At 45.7% G+C, this 26,406-nt stretch overlaps 1 protein-coding gene across 1 annotated transcript; it reads left to right on the top strand.

The window, feature by feature from the left end:
• The first annotated feature begins 528 nt into the window (after window positions 1-528).
• Window positions 529-24,990, top strand: LOC144121023 (cytochrome P450 3A41-like). Its single transcript, XM_077653930.1, has 14 exons — window positions 529-910; window positions 4,886-4,982; window positions 7,480-7,532; window positions 8,987-9,083; window positions 9,782-9,901; window positions 13,203-13,291; window positions 14,418-14,563; window positions 15,830-15,945; window positions 17,693-17,783; window positions 18,934-19,091; window positions 20,256-20,344; window positions 20,856-20,993; window positions 22,553-22,715; window positions 24,453-24,990. The coding sequence occupies exons 1-14, from the start codon at window positions 858-860 to the stop codon at window positions 24,543-24,545; spliced, it is 1,503 nt and encodes a 500-aa protein (XP_077510056.1). The 5' UTR covers window positions 529-857; the 3' UTR covers window positions 24,546-24,990.
• The last annotated feature ends 1,416 nt before the right edge of the window (window positions 24,991-26,406 follow it).

Here is a 26,406-nt window from a genome sequence, read left to right as displayed (position 1 = left end):
CCATGCACAGGATCGCTCTGCCGAAAGTCACGCAGGAACCATCACCCCTTTCCAGATCCCTCTTACCACTTCATACCAATTGCAATTCCACAGCGCCCTATTTTTCATGACAGCTCCATTCCTACCACCTTTATTCATTACATATTTTTCAGGCTCTGTCAGATATTCAGCACCGTGATTTATACACACCCCAAGGTACTTTTACTCATCCACTACTTCTAGCGCGAACTCCTGTATTCTATTCTCGCCGCCCTCATCATTAAATATCACGACTGCAGATTTTTCCTTACTGAACTTGAAACCTAATCTCTCTCCATCTATACCACAACTGTCTATCAACCTCTGCAATTCTTCTTTGTTGTCAGCCATTAGCACTATATCATCCGCGTACAATAGTCCCGGTAATGAGTGTTTAATCAGCTTTCTTTGCTTGAGAAAAGAACGGTTGAAGCCCAGTCCCCTCCTCTGGCGCCGACTGGCGGCGTCGCCGCGAGTGCGTGCCTTCTTTCTTCCCCAAGGACGCATTTCGCCATCACTCGGGCGCCTTCCGCTCGCAGCGGAGTTAGGAGGCGCGCGCGGAGGCTGGCTGCTGCCCCAGACGCCGCAGGACGCGCAGTTTTGATCGAGTGCTCGTTCGCAAACTACCGCGCATTGTGCTGCAGGTTTGACGTCGGACATTTATGTGGTCGGAGGTGAAGTTGCGAACGTAATTTTGTATGAGTGGATCGGTTCGCCGGATAACGACGAGCTGAGCTTGTCCGCCTAGGAACGCTGCCCTTGTGTTGACGTTAAGGGGGGCGGCACTCGGCCGTGGCTTTCTTCAAGCAGGCTCAGCTTGACAAGCAGGCAGTGGAACCATGCTGACCGCATTCATCACGTTGCTTGTATTCCTAGCATCGCTTCTTTTCTGGTACGTAAACCCCCCCCCCCCCCCCCCCTTTATTGTTTCGTCTTTCGCCCTCAGGTGAACGCGCTTTGTTAATGAAGATAGCAGAAAAGAAGTTTTGTGGGTGATTGTTCATTTGGTGTTTAATTTCTCGAGCGATGTTAGATTTCAAGACACTTTTTTTGTGGACCGATCAAATATTGAAATCGCGGGCTTACGCCATCACCGCTGGCTTGGCATTAGCGTTGAAAGCCTCAGTGTATGAAAAGAAATATTTTTTTTTCATGTCGCCTAGAGCACATATAGCAAATACAACTCGATACTGAATGAAGGCCAGTTTGCTTTGAATGCACAGAACGTGGGTTCAGATATTGGCGCCATCTGGGACGGAAATACCAGGAGGCCTCACTACGCTCAGTTATCGAACTTTTCGTGTACCGAAGTGTTCGTAACTCTCGTCGCTAACAATAGCTCATAAAAATAACGGAAAAGAAAGCGCTGTTTTTTATAGCTCATTAGAATATTTAAGAAACCCGGACTTTCCTGATTCAGAGAGAGTGAGGAGTTGAAAGCGATGTCGGCATTGAACATTGGCCGCCCGCACCGTGCATTGCGTCTTGGTATGCCGCACCCTCCTCGATAACACGGCCACAAATAGCGCATTGCCGTGAGCGCCTCTACCGTGGCCCGTCGGAGTAAAATTTTAATTGACAGGTGGCCGAGTCCAGATTTTTCGGTTACGGCATAAAACGATGCCATTAGCTCTCAAAAGCTCCTTCGTTAAGAGGGCGGTGCAAAAAAAAAATGATGGTCGGTTTTCGCAGTTGGGACAAATTCGAATTAGACGCGCTAGCAGTTCGGTTTTTCACTTAGATTCCGGTGTTCAGATCTAATGTTCACGGATGGAAGTTGTACAAACAGCGATAATGGATTAAGGTCAATATATGCGGAATTGGTCAGTCTGTACATTCATAGATCCCTGGGAGTCTTCCTAGCACTTCTGGCGAAGTGGTGAAGTGGCCAAGCTATGCGCACTGCCCTTCTATGGCAGGTGCTGCCTTCGGTGGGACTTGGGTTGCTTAGGTTGGGTTGCGATCCAGGTTGGTCTTCCCGAACAACCTGTCACGATTAATTAAGCTGCCGCCTGACACGGTCTGCAAGCAGCTCGCCTGCCGACAGAAAAACACACAACGGCTAAATGCGAGGAATGGCCACTGTAAGGGCTAGCGCACTAAAAAAAAAAAAAACAGCCCTGAGTAGAAAGACCTCGAAAGAGATAAGTCAAACACGCAAAGAAAATAATAACGAAGCGGATGTAGCGTAACCTGTGCTCCCCCGTAACAAACGCCAGCCTTTTTTTTCTTGCTCTTAAGTTTTCTACGCCCTCATGCGGCGTGCCCGTGGACGGCTCCTCGACGTAGAAGGGCAACGCCCACCTACGTGAACTGGCTCTCGATAAGTACACCACGCTAGTCTTCGGCACCTCCTCCTCCTAGCCGAAGTGAGGGGGCAGCTGCATACTGCCCAGACGGAGCCTCAAGGTCACACACTCTTCGGCTGGTTTCGCAGACGCACCTCGGTGACGCAAGGGCTGTTTCTATGGCTCGGCTCGCAGACGGCCGACTATGTTTGCGGAGGCCTTGGTTAAGCAGTACAGTTTTCCAGGCGTGGAAAAATAATTACGTAGAGCATTCAACTCTATTTACGTGCTACGAATGCGAAGTATGCAAGCGTGGTGTTCGGCTACGGCGTAGGCGTACTAGTTCAATGCAGTGGCCATCGAAGCTGATCTGGTCGCCCCGCAGGAATGAAAGCGGACGACGGCGACGATCCCCAAACCCTGCGCGAGACTCGAGAGTTTGGCAGTTGTAAATAAAAACAAGAATTTTCTAACGAGATTAAAAAAAATGCTTTTCTTATACTTTGCGCATGTGTGTTGGTTGGCGAATTCGCTGCTGCTACTTGATATGGCAGATGCAGCGTGAACGTTTTTTTTTTTACGAATTCCTTTCTCATAATACTCCGAAGAACAATGTTTATACAGATTGCACCGTATGAAACTACAGGGTTAAGGACAACTGGAGGTGAGTTTTATTGGCGTTTTATAGTCAGCTGCTTTAATTGTTCTTCGACAACGTGATAACGTCGGATAACGTCAAATCAAGATTTGTGCTTTAGTAACAGACCCGCCGCGGTGGCTCAGTGGTTAGGGCACTCGACTACTGATCCGGAGTTCCCGGGTCCGAACCCGACCGCGGCGGCTGCGTTTTTATGGAGGAAAAACGCTAAGGCGCCCGTGTGCTGTGCGATGTCAGTGCACGTTAAAGATCCCCAGGTGGTCGAAATTATTCCGGAGCCCTCCACTACGGCACCTCTCTCTTCCTTTCTTCTTTCACTCCCTCCTTTACCCTTCCCTTACGGCGCGGTTCAGGTGTCCAACGATATATGAGACAGATACTGCGCCATTTCCTTTCCCTCCAAAACCAATTATTATTATTATTAGTAGTAACAGCATTTATAATAATTATTCTTCTGATATATTGCGTCCCTGAATGAAAGGACTTCCATAATAAACAACGGCAGAATTGGCACCAGGCTGTCGTGCGTAGTTGTAGCGTACGGAGAACGCAGTTTGACTGCCGATATTCACATCGTATCAAGTTTCGGGTCAAGGCCAGTGTGTCAGTGCAGCGGATGTGCCGGCGACTGATATCGGCCAAGGGATCTGAGCGAGACCGCGCTGATTGACGGATGTCGTCCGATTATTGTGTTTCAAAGGGGTGTGTACGTACAAGGCTAGAAATAGCTGCGCGCAGGGTAACGCCCGGAGTTGCCATGCTGTCTTGCTGAGCCTGCGCACCAAAACAATGCGGCTGCACTGGAACCGTTAGCACGCGAAAAAAACTAAGCCGAACCGATTCGAGGGCAATAATAATAATAATAATAATAATAATAATAATAATAATAATTGGTTTTGGGGGAAAGGAAATGGCGCAGTATCTGTCTCATATATCGTTGGACACCTGAACCGCGCCGTAAGGGAAGGGATAAAGGAGGGAGTGAAAGAAGAAAGGAAGAATAGGTGCCGTAGTGGAGGGCTCCGGAATAATTTCGACCACCTGGGGATCTTTAACGTGCACTGACATCGCACAGCACACGGGCGCCTTATCGTTTTTCCTCCATAAAAACGCAGCCGCCGCGGTCGGGTTCGAACCCGGGAACTCGGGATCAGTAGCCGAGCGCCCTAACCACTGAGCCACCGCGGCGGGGCGAGAGCAAGACAGGAAACAGTGTTCTGCGAGATCTTCGACAAATGTTGTTTGCGATCACTCTGTGAATATAGTACGCTGGGGCGTTTGTGTCTGGCCGTCGAGATCGCACGCACCATAAGCGACAAATGAAACGCGAGCAGGACAACTGAAACGCTGGGACATAAAGACAAAAATATTGACTGCTGGAGAAGAAATAAAGGTCGAGTACATTAACACTAACGCTCAAAACGCTTGGTATAGTTTAACCTCCAGTGCTATACGAGGGACGAGTAGAGGTATATAGGCTAGAAGCAGTCGCTCGGAAACGGCGGTTGCCTACCGCCTCGGCTGTCATCTGTATCACTTCAGGTGGTATGTTTACCATGTTTCTTGCTGCTGTAATCGTCCTCATATCAGCTGAGATGACATCGCTTGGCCACATTCTGTAGTTCCAGGCACTTTACTCACCTTTAGGACCTTGTAAAAAAAAAAAAGAAAAGCTTCTTGGCAGCCTTGTAGAGGAACGCGTGTGCTTGCGTAACCAGAGTACCACCATCTGGCAGAAACTGATCCGCGACTTTAGAATTCTGCTGGAACGTAAGAAATAGCAAATCCGGAATTATGGCAGACTTTTTTTGCACTTTGCACTTCTGTGCTTTTGGAATATTGTTGTCGTCTAATAATCGTCTGGATTTCTGTCCAGCTATTGTTCTTACCAGAACGTGGTGTATTTTTATTTTATTTTCAGGTGGCTTCGGAAAAAGTTCACCTTTTGGAATGACAAGGGTGTGAAGCACCTAACTTTCTGGCAGTACCTCCAGTTTTGCATCGACATCTACACCAAGGTACATAAATAGCTCCATGACCTGAGCGCAATAAAAATTTAAGAGCGCTGTTTAGAGTATAGAGCCCAACAGCTATAACACAGAACACCCAGTGTCTATTTCGTGTGAAGCTGATGGTAGCGAACAAAGCAGAGAAGGCGCGGTGTTGCTAAAAAGCCTACGAGCCCCACGTACACTAAACACCTACGCATATGGTTGCTCATATAATTTGGGTGAAAATAGATACACGTATTTGGCTTTAAAGAAACTTACATACCACGCCCCATACCATCGCATAATCCAAACGGAATATAAACAACTCATCCGCATAGCCGTCAAAATTCCCGCCGGCATACCCACCTACTCCGCAACAAGGTGTTCGATGCAACTATAACTACCCCAATATAATTTAATAGTTTACTGAAGCCTATAAAATCATCCTTAACAAGGTGTGATGGTTCGGGCTAGTGGGTATGCGTTATGATCCATAGCGCCGCAACAAAACAGGGGACAAACACAAGCGCTAAGCTTCCACTAAGGCTTTATTTGGTGCACGCAGAATTTATACATGAAGAAAAGAAGGATACCTGCCAGATTAGACAAGATAATTTGTGAACAAAAGCTTAAAAAGCACATGCAACACATTTCATCGGTTGGCACACTTTGTGTTTGTCCCATTGTGTTTTGTTTGTTCGCTGTTTTGTTGCGGCGCTAGTGATCATAAAATCACCCTTCTGGAAAGAATCAAACATATCCCACGTGCTGGCATGTGCTGAACCTGCTGGGGTACCCAATTTCCAGACATGGATCCTGTTAATGTAAAAGAATAGCCCCGGAACTGAAAGTCAGCATCAGCTTTGCCCCAGTAATGAGAAGCATGCATCTCCGATTCCACGAGGTCAGACTCAAGACAAGGGCAAGCTCTGCACCGTATCTATGTCAGTGCGTGTTAAAGAACTCCAGGCGATCGAAATTTTCTGCAACCCTCCACTACTGCGCCCCTTTTAGCCTGAGTCGCTTTGGGACTTTAAACCCTGTAAACCACACCAAACTAAAACCTAGAAAACCTCTACACGAATGCCGCCATTGCAGTAATGGTTGCGTTGACAACGGTGGCTGAGTGGAATGGTGGCATTCACCAAGATGCAGTATGCACCGTAAATAGCACAGAGACAGAAGAATGTGCGCAAACTTGGTAATACGAAGAAGGCCACCAATTTTCCCATCATTACATCACTGACTCACAAGCGGCCTGCCACGATTTCACACAGGAATGCATTTCCCCTATCGAGCATCGCTTCTTACATTGCATCCATCATCCAGCAGACCCGCCTTGTTTGGACATGGGAACGTGCGTCTCTTCTTGTATGAGCGCGTCTATGTGACAGCCCGAGCAATTATCACCTGGCCGCCAGTGGAAGGCTATCCCAACCCATAGGAGGCGGAAGCGATCCCACTCAGACATTCACACATACTGCGACATTATCGACTGTCCCGCAAAAAATACCCACTACCTCACAAAACTCGGTTCCCTTATTTTCCATACCTTTCTAATGATGCGGGCTTGGCTATCCTCGGACCAGCAGACAGACCAGTTGGCTTTGGTGGTCGTGGCCTAGGACATCCTCAACGGTTAAACTCCGCGTGAGGGTATAGCTGATGGGTTTCTCTAGCTGCCTGGCGTTTTCTTTGCGCATCAACTCGCAGACACGGACACTGTTCTTTATTTTATTATTCATTACGTGTATTACTTTAATTAATTTTTAAAATGTTATTCACCGCAAGACACACAAGGCGGAACCTTAAGCAATTCGAATGAACGTTCCTCGGTTGTCGAGGTTTAGCGCGCTTCCTCACGACCCAAGGGGCAGCAGTTCCAAGTCCCGGCTCGACCATTTTTCTTCCCAGAGTAATAGATTTTTTTCCAGAGGCACTACCTAATGGGGGTGGAATGACGTCAGGTCCTGTAGACCAGTGAAAAATTTTCTAATGAACTGTGTGATCGTTGTAGGGTGTTTGAATTAACGGCATGTGGTCATGTGGTTGTGATGTCATGACCCTCTCAACCAATCCGTATTTTCTCGGCACGCCAACGTCGCCGCCGGCTTCTCCTCTCCTTCTCCTCTCTTTACGCTGTCGCTTTGATACTGGGTTAAAATAATTTTTTTTCTCTCTCTTTATTTTTCTTTCCGCGTATAGAATCGAGCGTTCATGCGATGAATACGACAACGACAAAGCAGGAAAGCTTGATCGCGTGTAAATAAAAAAAAAAACTATTTTGCATTTATGAACTAAATAATGCCTTCACAAGCTTGTTAATATATTGAACCCGTTTAAATATTATGGAACCAATTTTCTTTGATTATCACGCTCTTCTAATCAACGCATGGAGCGCTCACCGTGACACTTCTAGCAGATTTTTATCTTAAGGAATGTACTAGTCAGCGATACGGGATCTAACACATTGATCCAAAAAATAAGTTTGCCTCCCTGTTTCCTTTTTATTAACTCTCCGCAGCCTCTCAGTGGTGTTATAGCTGACAACTACACACGTTACGGACGTCTCTATGGGTAAGTCAGAACCGTGTTTTGCCATTCTCTTGCAGCTCATGCCTCGACAAAGACGCATAATCTCGAAAGGCTTCACCATACTGCACGCATACATAGTGTTCCACGTTACTTTAGCAAAGGCTTTAAAAAAGCTGTACATCGCAGCTGCGTGAAACCAACGACAATTTTACATTGGACAGCGCCCTTCAGAATAATTTTGAGTTCAACTTCATATGTAATTAGTAGAGGCTGGATTGTTAGGCGCTAAAAAGAGGCGATTAAAAGTACATTTTAGGCACCGAACGAGGAAAAATAGGCATTTTAAATCTCACCAGGAGCTCAAATTATTTGAGATCCAAACATCTGCGCAGAATATCTGCAGCCAAAAAAAAGAAGAAAGCAGGGATAATCATCCCTGAGGTCAAGAAAAAGGCGCGAACATAAGGGGCAGCTTTTTTAAGGCTGACCCGCAACGTATATGACGAACGACTCACATATTTCAGCTGATGCACGCAAATGTATTCTTCTCATCATACCATCAGACCGTCGACATCCTCATCGCGTGCATTTATTTAATGCTTAAAAAAAGTGACTTGCTCCTACTTGGGTATGTTCGCTTTGTTCAGTGTTTCCCTGTCTTCCAGGTTGTGTATACAAGCAAACAAATACGATGTAGGCGATGGGAAGAAGAACTGAAAATAAAATGCTTCTGCCCATAGGCTGTGTAGGCGTAGTCTAGGTTCGGCGAAAAAAAATAAATAAAAAAATAGCTCTGGTTCAACCCTGCTGATCCCTGTAAGACGAGCGAAACCTCTGCTCAGCATGGTTATCTAATCGTTATCTAATGGTTATCATATCGTAGAGATCAACAGATTCCGCCTGACGGCGACGACACATCGTCGCAGCACTATTTTCAGCACGTTGCGCATCCATGGCTTCGTGTGAAATTAAGCACACGCCACAGGCTTTCATATGGCGGACGGTGCGTCACGCGATTTCCCGCAGTTTCGAGAGTGCCGTCGGCTCCGCATACGCAGCTGCGACGAGGCGCAGCGAGTCACGTGATTCGATGGTTGCGAGGCGAGCGAGCGCCGTCGGCTCAAAGCGCGAAGCTGCGACGAGTCACGTGGCATGATGTCAGAGCCAAGCCTCCTCTCCTCCTGGATTGAAGGTCAAATTTCATAGCCACATGACCTTCAGCTTTCTACGGGAGGAGTAGAGCTTTCGCTCTAAAACAAAGTCGACCTGCCCGCATCGTCCAGGGCCCAAGGGAAGACTGCATTCAAGCGTAATGAGGCTGTGACAGGAATAGTCATTGCATAGCGCTTCTCCTAATGCCCAGTAAAATCACTCGCATCGTTATTGTCTCCGCCAGGCCCTAGTCAGAATATCTTTTTATATTTATGTAGTTCGCGATCTGATTTAATTTCGGTCCTTCCGACATGTGAAAAGAAACATCACCACTTCTTCCACAGGACTTACCAGGGCACTGTGCCTACGCTTGTTGTCGGGGAGCCGGAGATTCTGCGTGACGTCATGGTGTCGAAGTTCAAGAATTTTTCGGATAGAACGGTAAGCTGCCACAAACATCTCATAAAATGTTTAAATAGGCAGGCATCTTTTTTTCAACACTCGGCTTAACGAAGTAATGCTCAAGAACGAGCCGTCCACACATATCTTCAGTCTACTGCATGCGAACCTGAATGCGTCAACAGCATACGGCATTTTAACGTATGAAGATCGCTTTCTCAGAACCAGGGGATAAATTTTGTTAAACTGCAGTGCTCTGTGACACCCATTTACTCTTCCGGAGTAATTTGGCAGCCGCAGTTGCTCGACGACTGGCTTGGTAAGATTGATTTTGGCCATTACGCGAACGAGATAATTTTATGTTACGACATGCACATAGAATATGCTTCATATAGCTATCGTAAAACATGAGGATAGGTACAGTCTTTGTGAAAAGTATAGAACCCAAGGAGCTTGCTTCTGGTCATTGCTGTGAGGCTCATTACGTATCGCCAGCGTTCCAAATCTCTTGAAGATGAGATGAACTTCCCCCTTATGATGAGATGAACATAGCCCCCCATTGCACGCCTCAAAAAGCGCGCTGAGTTCCTTACTTTTTACGAAGACTGTACATGCGCTGATCAGTGCGCATAACTTTCCCTAAAGCTATGAAGGCAGCGGCATCAGATGGCGAAGAATCAGCACGAGAAGGACAACCGTATTGTTTTTCGCTGCAAACTGACCTGAATTGTTCACTGCAGGAAGCGCAACGCACCAGCAGTGAACTGTGGCGCAAGTCCATCATGAATCTGTCCGGCGACGAGTGGAAGAGAGCGCGCAGCATCTTCACGCCGGCACTCACCGCGGCGCGGCTTAAGACGGTAGGCATCTAGCGCTGTCTTTCCCTCCTTGCGTACTGTAATCAGCAGGGCCTTACTGTTCGCGTATAACTCGTAGTGTCTTAGTAAATTGAGTGTTAGTTGAGTTGAGGTTTTGGATCTAATGGTGGGATCAGCCTTGCTTATTCTGCCGGCAATTTCTCCACCGTAGCGTCAATTCTATGTTGCTAATGTGCCGAAGCCTGTCGGATCTACCTTACTATGCGCACAGTCACTTATAATAACACATACTCCACTCCCGCAGTCACCTTCTATGCACACATTCACTCCACACAGTCCACACCACAGTCCTCTCCAGAAGTCATCATCTATGCACATATTCAGTCACAATAGAACATAGTCCATTGCAGTTCCACAATCTATACGCACATTCACTCACAGTATAACATAGTCCACTCCATAAAACACCATCGACGCACACATTCAATCACAGTAGATCATAGTCCCTTCCTGCTGTCACCATTTAAAAACAAGATCAGTGGCCTGCAGAAATGTTAAAAGAAGCCGTGCAGCCTCCCTTCTGCACGTCTGCTTTTCACTCGGGTAGACAATGTCGTGAACCGTACTGTGAAGGGCTCCTGTCTTCTTGAAGGAAGCGAGCATCACATACCTTTCCGCGTTGTACTCTGGGTAGTACATAATATAATGTTCGATATCCCCACACGCACCACATAAAGAGAAGAGCGGAGACGATGCTATGCCGGTCTTATGCATCCATGCAGGAGTGCGAGCAGCGGCCGTGCGAATTCGATGTAGTAGAGTCGCCTGGCATCTTCTCAGTCCCTTCGTCACACATGGCTCGTGGGGCGCACTCCACAGGGTACTGAAGTGATCTAGCACCGTTTTCCTGTAGAGACTTTTCCCATCTTGAGATACTTTTCTTGATGGAATCCTTGAGAGAGCTTTATGGGCGAGACTGTCTGCCACCTCATTACCGTTGACTCCTATGTGAGAGGGCACCCACTGGAAATGTAGAGTAAAGCCTCTGCTGTGCAGATTCTGCACCAAGCGTAGAGAGCTTATAGTCAAGGCATCAGTAGGGAATCCGCGCGCTAACCTCAGAAGGGCAGATTTTGAATCGGTTAGGATGAAAACAGGTTGAGCCGGACAAGACCCTAACTACCGTAAAGCCGCCTCAGTAGCAACACTTTCGGCCGTTGTGGAAGATACGACAGCAGTAAAGCTCTTGTAAACCAGTGCAACGGCTCGAAGCCAAACAGAAAGGGACAAAACACAGCGCTGAACTAACAACTGAATAGATTTATTCAGGGCACCATGCAGTGGTTAAATACAGGCTGGTATCACAGAATAACGGAAAAAGAGAGAAAAACAAGACAAAATAAGAAAAAATATATCGTTTCACAGCCTATCATTGTGATTGTGCGAAAGCTTTGCCGAAACACGTAATCTATGACAATAGGTATCCGTGTTCTTTTTCCGAGATAGCAACAGAAGGGGTGCTTATGCATTGCGTACCTATCCTCATGATTTCTGATGCCTCAATTATCTCCCTGGTGAGCCGGTCTTCGCTTTTTGCTACAATTTTACTGCTCTTGAACATTGGGCGGCATGAGCAATCACGACAGTGAATCCCGATATGGCGGACGGCATTCTTCACATTATTGTTGTGCTCCTTTAAGCAGCGCCAGTAATCGAACCAATATTGGAAATGCATTGGCAACGACTGGTTCTACAAACGACCAGTGTGGAGCCATTCATGTCCAATATGGGCTGATTTCCGGTGCTGCTTGGGTTAAGAAGCACCTGTAGAGAGAAATAGCACCGACAGCGCCTTGTAGCGTCTAAGAAAATGTGTATCGATCTCCATGAATCTATGACACAACATAGAGCTATGCCCCTCTAAGAATTATCACGTTTCATAACAGGATATCTGTCTCTTCTCACGATGAGACGATGCGCGCGATGAAAGTGCTCCTTGGCGCAGGAGTTCGTGTTTTTTTTATTCTATCCTTTTCGATCAGTTTGCCATACAGCGCCCACGAAGGCATTTATTCAGTGACAAAATACCTTTATATGGCCTTCAAATTTCGGTGCACTTGCATCACCGCCTGGTTTTTTATCTTTGTCGTAGTCATCGTTGTTGATGGGAAGGCAGGGATCATATGCAGATTAATAACTTTCGAGTTCTGCTCTCTATCGGCGCGTTCGTGCGATGTAGACTTCGGCGAATGATATTATATCAGTGTCCAAATCCTGAGCACATGAGGCTAGCTACTGCTGACACCTGTTTGTTTGCTACCTGAAATACGACCGCGGTGCCTATTGTACGATAGGGGCTCCAGCTGCCAGTGATACCATTTATAATTATGGGTATTTTTGGCATCCTCTAAGGGTATGAAATAATTTTCTGGAAAAGCATTTTCTTTAGAGAAGCAGTTATTTCTACGCGACTGGAGAACAATAGAAAGGGGTTTCTGTCCCTTACGCAATGGAAACAAGGCAGTGGCATCCGATAATGGCTGCGGAATAGCGTACAATAGTTTTGTAATCCCGTTTAAGATAATATAATTTGTCTGTTAAGTTAAAAGAAGGGGTGTAGATAATTCGCTAAATGATGGATTTTCTTAAAGAACAATACAACGGTTTCTCCTGTGGTGAAAGGTACTGGCTTTAAAGATAGTGATTACCGCGGCGGCGGCTCAGTGGCTATGGTGCTCGGCTGATGACCCGAAAGACGCGGGTTCGATTCCGTTCGTGTCGGTCGCATTTAGATGGAGTCGAGACGCTGGAGGCTCGTGTACTGTGCAATGTTGGTGCACTATGGTGCCCCTCATAGTCTGAGTCGCTTTGGTATACATTAAAACCCATAAAACCTAAAGCTACGATTAAAGTTGGAATCACTGAGACTGAAAGGGTTTATAGGCACAATTTCTAAAGCTTTGTTGCTTGTTGCGTACTACAATGATACTTGCGTTTTATTCTGTTGCGAGCTCAAACAACAGTTTTCGTCTCGGTTAAGACTTAACGAAAGTTAGACGCCGGCATTTGTGAGACGTACGGACTCAGTGTAGCACAAACTTTTGTGTGATTTTCTCGTCCCTAACATTCGGCGCACTTTGTTTTTCGAGATTTACAACGTCTATTCTTAAACGATAAGCTTTGCGACAAACATAAATTGATGGCTATCTCCAAACGATTTTCCTTAGGTTATATGGAAAGATAGCTGCATTGTAGAAAGAGTGGGAAACATCAAATATAAGTAATCTCTATAATCTCTTCTTACCTAGCACAAAGATTATTCTAAGAAAGTTTTTTCTTCCAGATCGCCCTCAAGGTAAACGCCATCGCTGAACGAATGACATCCAGACTCCTGGAAGCGGCTGCCCAAGACAAGCCTGTGAATTTCACCAAGTAAGCTATTACCATACAGCACTGCTGTCGCTTTCAAGTCTGCACTAACTAGCAGTACCATTCTGTGCTTCAAAATATCAGTCGCCTTCCGTGTAGGCCATGACCATGAAACTAATATCGGCGCTTAGCGGCGAGCATCGCATTAAATATTATTGTATTATTCTGATAATTGAGAGACCGGTGCGCAGGCACAGAACTTACCAGTACTGTTCAACGGAAGACAAGGCAGAGCGGCACAAAAGCTCCGGTGAAATAAAACAGTGATTTTCGGATATAGCAAGAAACTTGTTACAGAGTATCGAGTTGTTGAATAAAAACAGCAGCGATCTCATTCTTCCATAGAGGGTTTCGGTTGTAAACTTGGGTTGTTCTTGCCGTGTATGCATGGTTGGTACCTTATTCTTGATGGCCTCGCACTTTTCATCTGCGTAATTTGCCCACCCCATGATCGACACTTGTGTTAAGCCTCTAAGTGGCTCTGTTTCAGTAAGACCTCACAATTAGAGTGCAGAAAGTTTTTGCGGTCACTGCATGCAAATTTACAGTTCGCTTCTGCTCAGGCACCAAGTTGCAGTACGAACAGTACATTGTGAGCAACATTGACTATATATGTCCGTATTTTCTATCGTTACCAACGCAATTGTTGATCATCTGCGTTGGACTTATCTTAACAGGCTTCGTACAAAAGCATGGCACTTTCTGCCAGGTATCGTAGTGCAGGAAAGCTATGCATATATGATGATGAAAATCACTGATCAAGATTGTGCGAAACACCTATTTAGAAACTTTGTAAAAATTTCCATAACATGCTTGTGTGAAAATCAAGAAACGAGCTTTAGCGAAACCAAGGGCGAGTCGGCAGTTGCTGCTATGCTGACTCTACGTGGTGTAAGTCAATAGGAAATGTCAGAAGAGAGTGTTGTTTTGGATTAGAGACGTCCACTGGGTTGCCACAGCAATGTGCTCTTCTACATGTACACTAGTAACAAGCGCGCCATAAAAATGGCGCACTGACGACCACGCAGATAGCTCGCCATCCTCAGTGCTTACTTTCGAGTCCGCATTGATGTATTGCTGGCACCGTCAGCATTGTAAGGTGGAAAACGGATTGTTTGTATTTCTGCAGGCTCGTTGAACACACTTCGCTCGACACTACGGCTGCCCTGAACTACAGCGTTGACCTGGACAGCGAGCAGGGCACGGACCATCCGCTGATGAACTGTATTGCGTCTCTGTTCAGCACCGTGGCCAGTTGGAAAGGGGTGATGTTGTGTAAGTGATCCGTGTAACTGTGGCACACCAGCTCCGAAATTTATTACCGATACAGTCGCAGCACTTATTACAGCCCTATACGGGACTGCAATTATATATGAGAGCCTGACAGTGGAGTTCTATATATGGGGCTATTACGTGGGCGGCATTATTTTTTTAACCTAACGGTCTCGCATTCGTGCACTGGCCAATAGTTGTGTCATCTGGGCGGACCGGAGTGGACACTCTTGAGGGGGAGGGGGGGGGGGGGGGACAGCTGTGGTTGCCTCTTCACCCCCGGAGAAGGGCGAAGAGTCTATAAGTCCTATTTATATTAACAAAACGACTTTTTTGCTTCGACACAGCATACTATCAAACTCACATTGTTTGTGATTTCGAGAACAATGCAATAAGTTAAGAACAATTACTCCAGCCTGCATTAGGGTTCACAGCGCAATCATAGAGGATATAGCCAAGATCTGTAAAGTGCCTTTAGTCGCTCTGTGTGTAAAGTGTACTGGACAGTGTTCCTTCAAAATAAGAGGAACGCCGTTTTAGGACAACTTTTACTTGCCTGCGCCTAAGGAAACCAGTTACAAACCCAGCCCAAGTGTATTCGCATTGTTGCCTATACTAATGTAGCGCACGTACTTTTCTGCTCGCTTTGTAGAATCGTCGTCCTGATATGAAGAGTATATCGATAACCAAGTGGAATTTCTGGTGATCTTTGAAATCAGCAATTTTTGTTATAACATAAAGAGTTCTATATGTTTACAAAGTAAAAATAATATGAACGGCTGATGCGGCCAATGGAGCTGTTTAGTGCTTTTAGACAGAAAGGTCGTATATAATTGCCTTGAGAAAGCAGTTTGTACGAGAAAGGAATCAAGGTAATAAATAGGAGCAAATCAATGTAGAAAAGTTTTCAGTTCACTTGAGCTTATCCATCCGGATTAAATTAAAAGAAATGAACAAACTCTTGCATCCCGACGTCTTAAAACTCACAGCCTCCCTTAAAGAGGATATGAATAGTGAAAACAAGCACTAGAAAGGCTGTGCGACTCATGTCGTGGTCGACTGAATCTTGTTCTTCGCCTAATTTCAGTTGGCATGCCACAAGCGAGAAGAAATGAGTGTATGCTCGTCGTACAAAAATTTTGCTTGGAAAAAATCTGCAGTAGTGAAAAAAATTCAGTTAAGAACACATGCTCATGTTTGGGTTCCCGATGTTTGCGTGCATCTTCCAGCACTGGCCTTAAAACGTACGTCATGTTGTTGCTCCCGCAGTCATGATGCCCGGTGTCTACAAAGCCCTACAGCCAGAATACCCGCCAAAAGAGAGCACTGATTTGTTCAGGGCCTTCGTTTCGCACTTGATGGAAGAGCGGAAGTCGAAGAACAAGGTAAAGGCCCAGAACTTCACCGCCGAGTGATTGCGAAATCATTAGAATTCATTGGACCTATCACTGGGTCAGCTTTAACGTTGGGAATGTAAAGGTCAGACGGCATCTTTGAGGTTGCTCTTATGTACTGAGGTTCTTTAATATTTCGCAGGCTTCATTCGTGGTGTAAGCTCGAGAAAATCGACCCGACTTTTATCGATTTCGCAACACGAAGCACAACTCTCTTCTTCTTTCCGGATTGTTAGATGTATTACGTGTTTAGAGGGCGTGGCAAAGCCAAGCATCAGAATAACTTCGATCAATCGTCGATGAGGTTTTGCCCTGGCATAGGAAAAATGCATTCACAGAAATAGAAGTGTGTTGTAGAACGTATGCACTTTGCACGGGGTAAAAACAGCAAAAAAAAATGATGGCGTAAAAACAGCAAAAGTAGTTTCTATTATGATTTTTCGCATGTGCCTATAACCTGTCGGAGTAGATCACAAAATAGTAACAAAGTTGACTGAGGATGCTGTAACAAAGGAACCGAGCAGATTGCCTTATTCAAGGCAGGAGGGGACGCGCCCAGTTTGCAAATCAGCGCAGCGTGTGTGTCGAAAGGACTAGCAACCGAAGAAAATTGAATATAGGCCACCAAGCGATTTCAGGTGGCGGAGTAATTTCAGGCTGAAGATATCTCTTTTTAGAATTCATTCAGTTGTTTAGCTTAACCAGGATCACCTGATAACTTCTTTTACTGGCCATGAAACTCACAAGTATTCCAAAGTTTGGTACAGGAGCTGAGTCAGCCGCTGCAAAGGGGCGCCTGGGACGATTAGAGGTCTGCTAGCCTACTTTCGTAATATAATCTTTGCACCCTGAACGAGCTATCCATATTAGGGTTCCCATAAAAAAGGTGTCGGTCTAATAAAGCTAGGCATAAAGTGCCGTGTAATGCAGGTTGACAACAGATAAGTAAGTAGGGAAGAGTAGAGCAAAGAGCGACACAGATTTTCAAAATATTGCCCTATTTTATTTTTCAAAAACTTCAACAAACGGATTTTGCAGAATGATTTGCTACCACCCTGGCATCACGTTCAATAAATATGAAAACGCTAGCTCAAGCGGGGCCCCCAAACCAAAATTTCAAAATGTCGGATGTTGCCCCAACCAGTGGGGCAAAATGAGACAGTGCGCATGACAAAATGATAGGGCCCTCCCAAAGAAGAGAATCCCTCAGCATTTCAGTGAATGCTCACTAAGTTGGCTTCATAGGCACCAACCCGAGCTTCGTGAGTATCTGCACATCACAAGTACTGTAGCCACTTGAAAAAATGACATTGTTTTGTCATACGACCAACTTCAAACATCGTGCTTGTAGAACCAGGTTTTTGTGTGTAGACCGCCCTCGCGTTGCGTTTAAATTTCTTGCATTCTTGGCTAAACTTTTTTAGTATCAAATCTGTTGCTCTCTCGCTTCTACCCTATCGAATGAAGACGTGATACTTTTTTCGCAGTACGTGCCCATGCAATTTTCCACGGGATGGTAGGGTATAGCGTACATACGTTTCTCCATCGTCACTACATATATTACAAAAGCCTTGTTAGATGGAAAGTGTGCAGTGTTTAGATTTTAACGGAAGTTGTTGTTGTTGTTGGCTATAAAACGATCGTGCAATTCCTGCCCCTCGCATTCCTATAATTTCCTACACGCAAGAACATCTATTTATTGTATTTTCGAATGCATTTTCGCTGATTTTTTTTTCAGAAAGAAGACGACTTTCTTCAGGTGTTCATGGACGCTGACTACGACTGGGAATCCGATGTCGACAAGAATGTGGAAGTCAGTGAAGGGAAAAGTGAGATATATATCTAAAAATTGACATGCTTAGCTAGAAACGACAGTACAATAGCAGAAAAAGCACTCTTCTGAGAATGCACGCATTAATACCAGCAATATTCCATACGAGCCATGATAAAGTTAAATTGCTCAGCGCTCCTGCCAATTAAATTCACAGCAAGAGGTGAGAATTTGTACACCTTGCGAGCGTGTACACATCGCTTCCGGTTTTCAAGCACTGGTGCTTTGCATATATGCGTCGATTATGAGTTTGCCTTCGCGTAAAGATAATGTTATTGTTTAAAAAGCCATTCAGAAGCGTGCTCTTAAAATGAGTGTGCAGCCATTACAACTTGCTTGATACGTTTTCTTTTGTCTTGCGCCTTGTGTGCGCTTTCGAAAAGAAAGAAAACTTCACCTCCCGAATAAATATCTCCGTTCTTGTGCGCTCATGTTTCCCCCTCTGTGACAAAAATTATCTGGCTTAATTATGAGGCAGGAACCTCCGCTTGCATAATCCAGTAGATGAAAAAAAGACACTGGAGTTGGAGTCCATGAACTGAATGTGCTAATATAAATGCTTCCGCCTTATTTTATGTCTTTAAAAACTTATCTTTCATATCACACACTGCTAGCCTTTTAAAAAGAGCTTCGAGAAGATAGCTGGAAGCAGCTGGCTCATCACAATCAGTGTAGAATGCAAAAACAGAGATGTGATATTGGAAGGCATGGTGGAGACAATCCCAATTGGAGCAGAAAGCGCGGGGCAGAAAAGCGGCATATTTCTTGTAATACGGCATTCTGGTACCAAATTTTTCAAAAGAATTGCCCAGTTTGATTCCTAAATCATGTAAAATTTACAGGCTCTACAAGGGTATCGCACAACGTGGTTTATAAACGCGTTCGTCTACCTTTACAGAACGGACAAATAGGCATCTTGGAGTTCAAAGGTAGCGGGCTACCGTGTACAGTGATGTTTAAGCATTTACAAAATCGAATTCGTGGGCCAAAAACAGAGTACGAGCTGTGGTGAAATACTTTGTACTTGAAGAGAAAAAGCTGCCATAGCATTTACTGGCAGGGTTCTGTCAGAGCGTGCACCATCGCGTACTAGTCCGAAGTGTAATATTTGCAGAGAGTGCGTTTCATTGAAACAAATGCTCTTTCAGAGATGTCACTGGATGAAATAGTGGCCCAGGGAATCGTGTTCTTTCTCGCCGGCGTGGAAAGCGTCTCTGCGACACTGATCTTCACTGCTTACTGCCTGGCTCTTCACCCGGAATTCCAAGAAAGAGCGATCGCCGAGGTTGACAAGGCGGCCTCGAAGGTACGAAAGGCAGGGAATTTTTTTGTCAACTTTCATCTTTCGCGTAGAAGAATAAGAACGAAGCTTAATCTGAAATTGTTCCGCATGCGCATACGGCTCTGGACTGCCAGGTTCCTGGTTGGTCCTTGATAGTCAGTCGGATACTCGAAATCCTGTTCGAAGAGATTATTTGCGCACATTCCCTAAAGTCACATGATATTTACCGAGTGGCTTGCCTGCTGTCATCGACGCTACGCAGAAAAGGCCGACAGAAATAAATCATTTTTGAGGCATGCCATGCTTTGTTACCCAATTATAAAAAAAATACTTTATTCAGAAACCATAGCCGCAGTTCGCATTGTTTTTTCAGTATCTGAATGAAAAACGCAGAGCGAAGGGGCAGCTATGGCAGAGCGTGTCATAGAACCTTGTTCCTTCCCTTGCGTGGAATATAGTATGCATCATGTTCAGTGCTCATAGTTTTGCACAACCTGCTCAACTTAATAGTTGATAACTTGATCTGTTGTCGAACAAAGCATATGGAGGCAGCACCTGTGAAGGAAAAAGGCAGGCGAAGGAAATTCTGCATCAAAAATCAAATACATGTGTTCAGTGTTTGATATCTGTACGTTTTTTGCCAACGTTGTTTGCGCCAAACAAGTATGCGTGCGTGTGGGACACACAGACAGACAGACAGACAGACAGACAGACAGACAGACAGACAGACAGACAGACAGACGGACGGACGGACGGACGGACGGACGGACGGACGGACGGACGGACGGACGGGCGGGCGGGCGGGCGGCCGGGCGGGCGGGCGGGCGGGCGGGCGGGCGGGCGGGCGAGACAGACAGACGGACGGACGGGACAGAGCGACAGACAGACACAGGTGGACGGAGAGATAGACGTCAATAGGTTATGCAATACAAGTCATATGTGTACTCATGCCAACATTTTCTCCGCTAGTTAAATTCGAAGAGTAGTTTATCGATTAAAGAACTAACATGCACCGTTTTTCTGCATTAATTGGGGAAGATAAAAGAAGTTATTAAAGTGAAAAAGCGCTGAGCTGTCGTTTATCGGCGGGCCGACATTGATCTAATCAGCTTGGTGAGGCGAGCACCCTACTTCACATGGAAACGAAAAATTACCAGGTGTTCCTAATTTGGCCCTCCTTTCCCTCAGGGACCACTGACGTATGACGCTCTACAGGATATGCCCTACGTCGAGGCTTGCATCAAGGAGGCGGTGCGTCTTCGGTCCACTGAAAGCTTGTGAGTATTCTCACATTCCACTATCACAGTTACGATGCTGTAATCCGAAGTGAAAGCGATTCGATCCCGGGAACCGGGCAGACTCAAGGCATCGCTAGGTGCTCGAGAACTTTGTCTTTCAAGGTAATGCACATTACACTGCGATTTAGAATGACTCCTAGGATAGAACTGCATTCTCAGAGCAGTGTTTACCTCTCTGAAGTTTGAATATTAACGTGCCTTAATACGCAGTGCTTCTGCTGGCAGAACGGAGATGTGGGAACGACAAACTCTTTGGGTGAATTTAACTGTGAGAGGGGTAGTCGATGAGTGTGATACTAGGATGTGGTTTTACCCAAGCCTTGAAGGCGTCAGTACTGAGTGCGCACACCTGCTGGCGTAAGAGCCGTGTTTTAAAGGGAGAGGAGTAATTTATTGTTACTTCCTAAACTTTCATTATTTTGGGTTAACGCAAGGATAATCACACAAAAAGAGCCCGTCTTTCTTTAATTTTTCCCGTTATTTCCTTCAGCACCATGCGTCTGTGCACGGAGGAGACCACAGTGGCCGGCATCCAGTTCAAGCCAGGCATGTGCGTCAAGGTCCCTCTGGTGGCCATCCACCGCGACCCAGAGTTTTTTCCCGAGCCGGAGAAGTTCAATCCAGATAGGTACGCCTTAAACAAAGGGCTTTAGAAGAGAACTCACAAAGGCGAAAAATAAAAACGACTGGAAGCTGAAGTAAACAAAATAAGAGCAGAAGCCGGTCGTGCGCAGCACGGGTGCTGCTTTTAGAGAGCATCGTTCGACGGTGCTGTTGCCGCGCTGGCTTGCGTACCCAGTAATTGTGGATAAAATAATTTTTGACCAGGAAACCATTTATGAACGCAGTTTTTTTATATATTGTAAGATTTCACTGTAACAATCAACAAATCTGCAGATCGCCCGACGGCAGTCTTGTATTTTTTTTTCTATACACGTTTGTGCTATCGTCAAAAGCGTTCCGCATTGTTTTTCTATGGGTGTCTTGACTGTTAGATGCGACCGATTGAAACATTTTAAAAGAAATATTTTGCTGCATATCAGAAGAATAGACCATTACCTTGAATATTACCATAAAAGTATCTTACAATTTTCCAAATTTCAAAATTTTTGTCCGAAATTGCTGGACATGGGCTTGATTTTGACGCAGACACCAGGTGGAAAGGTGACCATGCGTGATGTACGTACGACGTTAAGCATACTTAGAGCGAAGTGCCGAAGGGAAAAGTCTTGTTTGCATTTTTAAAAGCAAGCTTTTTTGCAGTACATAAATATCAGGTAATAAATAAATCAGGTCATATGCCAGTGCATGATTATCGCTGTACACTCTCACACATGAAAACTGCGGAGTGCACTGTCTCGTTGAAGGGAATGCCGAGCCAATCGGTTGATTGTTGTATTCACTGTATGACACCACTGGGCGCAATTTCCACGCGTTGTTTTTAATAATGTATTCTTTATTTATGCAATCACGGAGTGCATATATGCCTGTCCAAGCCAACAGAGGGTTTGGGGGGCAGTGTCCGGCAGCATGGGTTATGTGAGATCATACACGTACCCCAGATATAACTTTGCACGGAGAAACAAAACAATAAGCAATTAAATATGGGGAAACAAAAAAAGATGTAGATAAGAAGGAAAGAATCAAGTATGTCAATCTTAGATATCAGGCTTCCATCTTTCCGACTTCCTGACGAGAACACACTATTAGGCAAGCCGCAGAGAACACGTGGCGCATAAAATCACGAGCGCCTCCGCCCTATCTTCTCCACACTCGGGGTAAAATAAACGTCCAAAACGGACGCAATGTTCCAACGGTGGCATATATCAAAGCAAAATACATTAGTCGACAGGTACTTTAGAACAACTTTCCTTAAGTAACAACGCGAATGAAAGCATACGCGAGCGCAAGACAGGCTAAAATTACCGCTTGTTCGCATACCACACATCACAGCACGAATTATCATTTTAATAAGCATTCAACCTTTGTGCGCCTTAACACTGGATAGAAGAGAAAATAAAAAATTCTATAGCGCGAAACACTGTATGGCGATACGTTTGAGTGCACATGTATTAGAGTACGGTGCGTTGCGCTAGGGAAGTTATATGAGTAAAATGACTGCAGTAATTTTTTCTGATATAAATTGGGCATTATGCTTTAACAGAGTACATTCCATTTTGTCAACAGGTTCTTGCCGGAGAACAAGGACAGCCTGCAGCCGTTCACCTACATGCCTTTTGGGGCCGGTCCTCGCAACTGCGTTGGTATGCGGCTCGGAATGCTCCAGGTGAAGACCTCCCTGGCATGCCTGCTCCGACGAGTAAGACTGGAGCGGTGTGCCGATACGATGGTGAGTGTAGAGCATGAGGAAGGCGAACGGCGAAATAGCTGTCACCTTAAGCGCACTTATAGTTTCGATTTTCGTGCTGCACCTTCGTACCAGCTGCTAAGGTTGCCCACTCACTGATCTGCACTGATGCTGTTCTTGGAGCGTCGATGATCAGGACGAAAAAACGTATATAGTCTTTTCGATCTGAAAACTGCTTCGAGTTCGGTTTTAAAATCTGTGTGTGGCACTTTATGGTGTATTATACAGAATTAAACGCAACGTAACTTTGAGGAGCCGCCGCGGTGGCTGAGTGGTTACGGCGATCGGCTGCTGGCCCGAAAGACGTGGGTTCGATCCCGGCCGCGGCGGTCGAATTTCGATGGAGGCTAAATTCTAGAGGCCCGTGTACTGTGCGATGTCAGTGCACGTTAAAGAACACCAGGTGGTCGAAATTACCGGAGCCCTTCACTACGGCGTCCCTCATAGCCTGAGTCGCTTTGGGACGTTAAACCCCTATAAACCAAACCAAACCAAGCAACGTAACTTTGTGCGTTAAGGTGTTACACTGGTTCTGATAACGTAAAAATTATTCCAGTATGGATACAGTTGGGTCAGTGGAATCATAAAGTCTAGAGTCATTGCGGAATACCATGACTTCATTGTGTCTTTGTTGTTGTTTGTCTAAGTGCTTTTCGAACTCGCAATTTTTATTTCGATCCTTGCGAGGCGAATCATTGGCTATGGTTTTTCTCTGCAAATTGATATCGCGAGTTTCGTGTCACTGGTTGAATATCTAGACTAGACGGCTGTGTTACACCGGATTCGAGGTGCAAGAACCTCCCTATTTTAAGAATTCGATGCATGTACGAACCGCAGGTTGTCAAAACTAATGCGGAACTCTTGATTAAAATGTGCGTCTCATAGCCTTTGTCAAGAAACGTGAGTAATCTTTTTATGAGGGCACACGATGTCTTTTTTTTATTGAAACCGGAGTACAACGAAAATAACTTTTGCCTACTCTGGACGGATGACAACGTGTGCTATACTTCTTTCACAACATTTCTTTGGATGCTACTAATTTTCATTAGATAAAACGCGTGCAAGAAGTAGCATAAAAGTGGCTACACAAGAATGAAGACATGGATGAAAGAACAAATGCAGCGCGTTAAAACTAGACAACTTAAAATCCCACGTGGGCTGCTACACTTGATAGCAAGACAGTACATCGGAGGCGGTTTTAAATAACTTGCGCGAAAAATCTGAGTCACTATAGAGATTCTTATCGAAGACAGTGACAGGGCAGCCTACACACGCATGGAAGGCTGTCCTGGTTTTGCATCTCGCATGCTGGTTTCAATCGCCCAGCGGCTAATGAGTGCGAAGTGCTCTGAATACCTTGCGAATATGTTCCTTGCATAGCAAGTGGTCCTCAAGACTGAGAGAAAAATACTCCAGGACTTCACTGCAGCCACCGCAATGGCTTAAAGTGTTTGGTTGAGGGTTGAACTGTACACATGTCTATATATCTTGATTACGGAGTTTCTTCGTGTGTACGTAGGAAATACACGAGAGCTAGGCTCTCCATCAATGGACCCGGTAGGGTTCCATCACGTTGCATGCTTGAACAACACGACACACCTGCAGCACTAATATCTATCGACTGGCCTCAATATCGCTTTGTCAGCATCGTAACTGAAAGGAATGCTCTCACAAATCATTTATTTCGAATTCAAATTTCTATTCGATGCTTTCATGCAGGTACCTCTGAAGTACAAACCACGCCAGCTTCTTCCTGTGACGGACGGCCCAGTGATTCTCAAACCCATTGCTCGCGGCGCTTCAGCCAGCTGAGTTCAAGATCTCCCTCAAAGGCTACGGTGCACATGGAGCGGAAAGATAACACTTCACTCCATGTGGCCGACATCTTCCATCGCTGCAGGCCGGCACTTGGACATTTATGTGCTAATTATGTAGTTCTGATTGAGGTAATAACCAGTGGGATGTGTTTTTATATATATTCGCAAACCTATAAAATATATACATACGGATATGCCTAGCTTCTCACAACGTCTCGCCATTTGGCGTATGTTAGTGCATATCACTGCGTGACTACAAGCAAACCCAACTTTTAGTCAAGCCACATTTACCTGTTTTAACGCGGTTTGTTACTTCGCATTATTATTTGTGGTGCTTTTTAGCATACTGGGTGCGTATGCTGCATGTTTCTCGCGCCAGTAATGTCGGGTAGTGGTTGAAGGCACTCAGAGTTGCAACTTTTCTCCATAAAACGTTTATTGAAAGAATGATTCCTTGGCGTCCTGACAAAGTATAAAGAAAGCGGCTACAACGATACCGTAGGATGCCAATACGCAATGAGAGGTAAGTATGCGTGTGGAGGCATGAATTCATTCCAGGAAATGAGTCTTTGTTGTCTTTGGGCACAAGACGCTGCAAAAAAAAAAAAATTGGCGGTGGTTTAGCTCTGGTTAAACCTGGAGTGACGTGAAAGCTACAGCTGCCCAAGTAGGATTTGGTCACGTGACCAACCAAGTGACGAACCACGTGATCAGCCACGGCGCCGCGCCGCCGGCAGCTGCTCCGCACCACGTGACCAACCACGTGGCGGCGCCGCCACACACGCTGAAGGCTCGAAATGCTACCGTAATGTAGCTATCGCTGCAAACGGCACCCTCCTCAGGACGTGAAATTACAAGATACAACTACTATGGATATCATCATGAAGCGCTGTTGAAAACAAAAATTGTAGGGGACACCTAAGCTCCGCCTTAAGGCTATGACGCGATATGTTATGGCCATGTATGCAGAATTGGTCATTCTCGAGTTTGCACTCATAGATCCCTGGAAATCCTCATACCACTCCTGGCGCAGTAGTGCATGCAGCGGTCAAGCGATGCTCCTCGGCCCTGTTATAGCAGGCGCTGCCACCGGTGGGGCTTCTGCGACCAAAGTCGCTCTTCCAGAGCAGTATCTAGCCACCAAAAATTATTTTAACCAAAATCTGCAGTGGTTGGACAGTTTGCTCACAGTACAGAGGGCACGTTGTGATGACGCCACAAAACCAAATGACCGAGATGGCCCACCTAAGTTGCTTCTGGTATTTTTCGCTCACGACACCGCCGCCGTAGCCGACGACATCGAATTTTCTGCAGTACGGGAACCTTAACGGTGCCGTTTGACCAGCCGCGGTGGCTCAGTGGTTAGCGCGCTCGGCTACTGATCCGGAGTTCCCGGGTTCGAACCCGACCGTGGCGGCTGCGTTTTTATGGAGGCAAAGCGCTGAGGTGCCCGTGTGCTGTGCGATGTCAGTGCACGTTAAAGATCCCCAGGTGGTGGAAATTATTCCGGAGCCCTCCACTACGGCACCTATTTCTTTTTTTCTTCTTTCACTACCTTCTTTATCCCTTCCCTTACGGCACGGTTCAGGTGTCCGACGATATGTGAGACAGATACTGCGCCATTTTCTTTCCTCAGAAACCATTATTATTATAATTATTATTAGCGCTGCCGTTTGGAAACGGTTACGTATACCAGCAATTGTCGGACTGTCTGCCGGTGCATTTCTGCGTTTCTTTCTGGAATGGGTCGATGTGTAGGGGCTCCAAATCGACCCATGAACTTCCCTACAATATACGCGTTTGAGTGAGAGTAAACTACTGCCAGCTCTATTTTCCTTGACTAAAAGTGTTACTAA

The sequence above is a fragment of the Amblyomma americanum genome, chromosome 2 (assembly GCF_052857255.1).
Source record: "Amblyomma americanum isolate KBUSLIRL-KWMA chromosome 2, ASM5285725v1, whole genome shotgun sequence".
NCBI lineage: Eukaryota > Metazoa > Arthropoda > Arachnida > Ixodida > Ixodidae > Amblyomma > Amblyomma americanum.
Note: the sequence above shows the minus strand (reverse complement) of the source record. Positions and strands in the feature narration are given on the sequence as shown.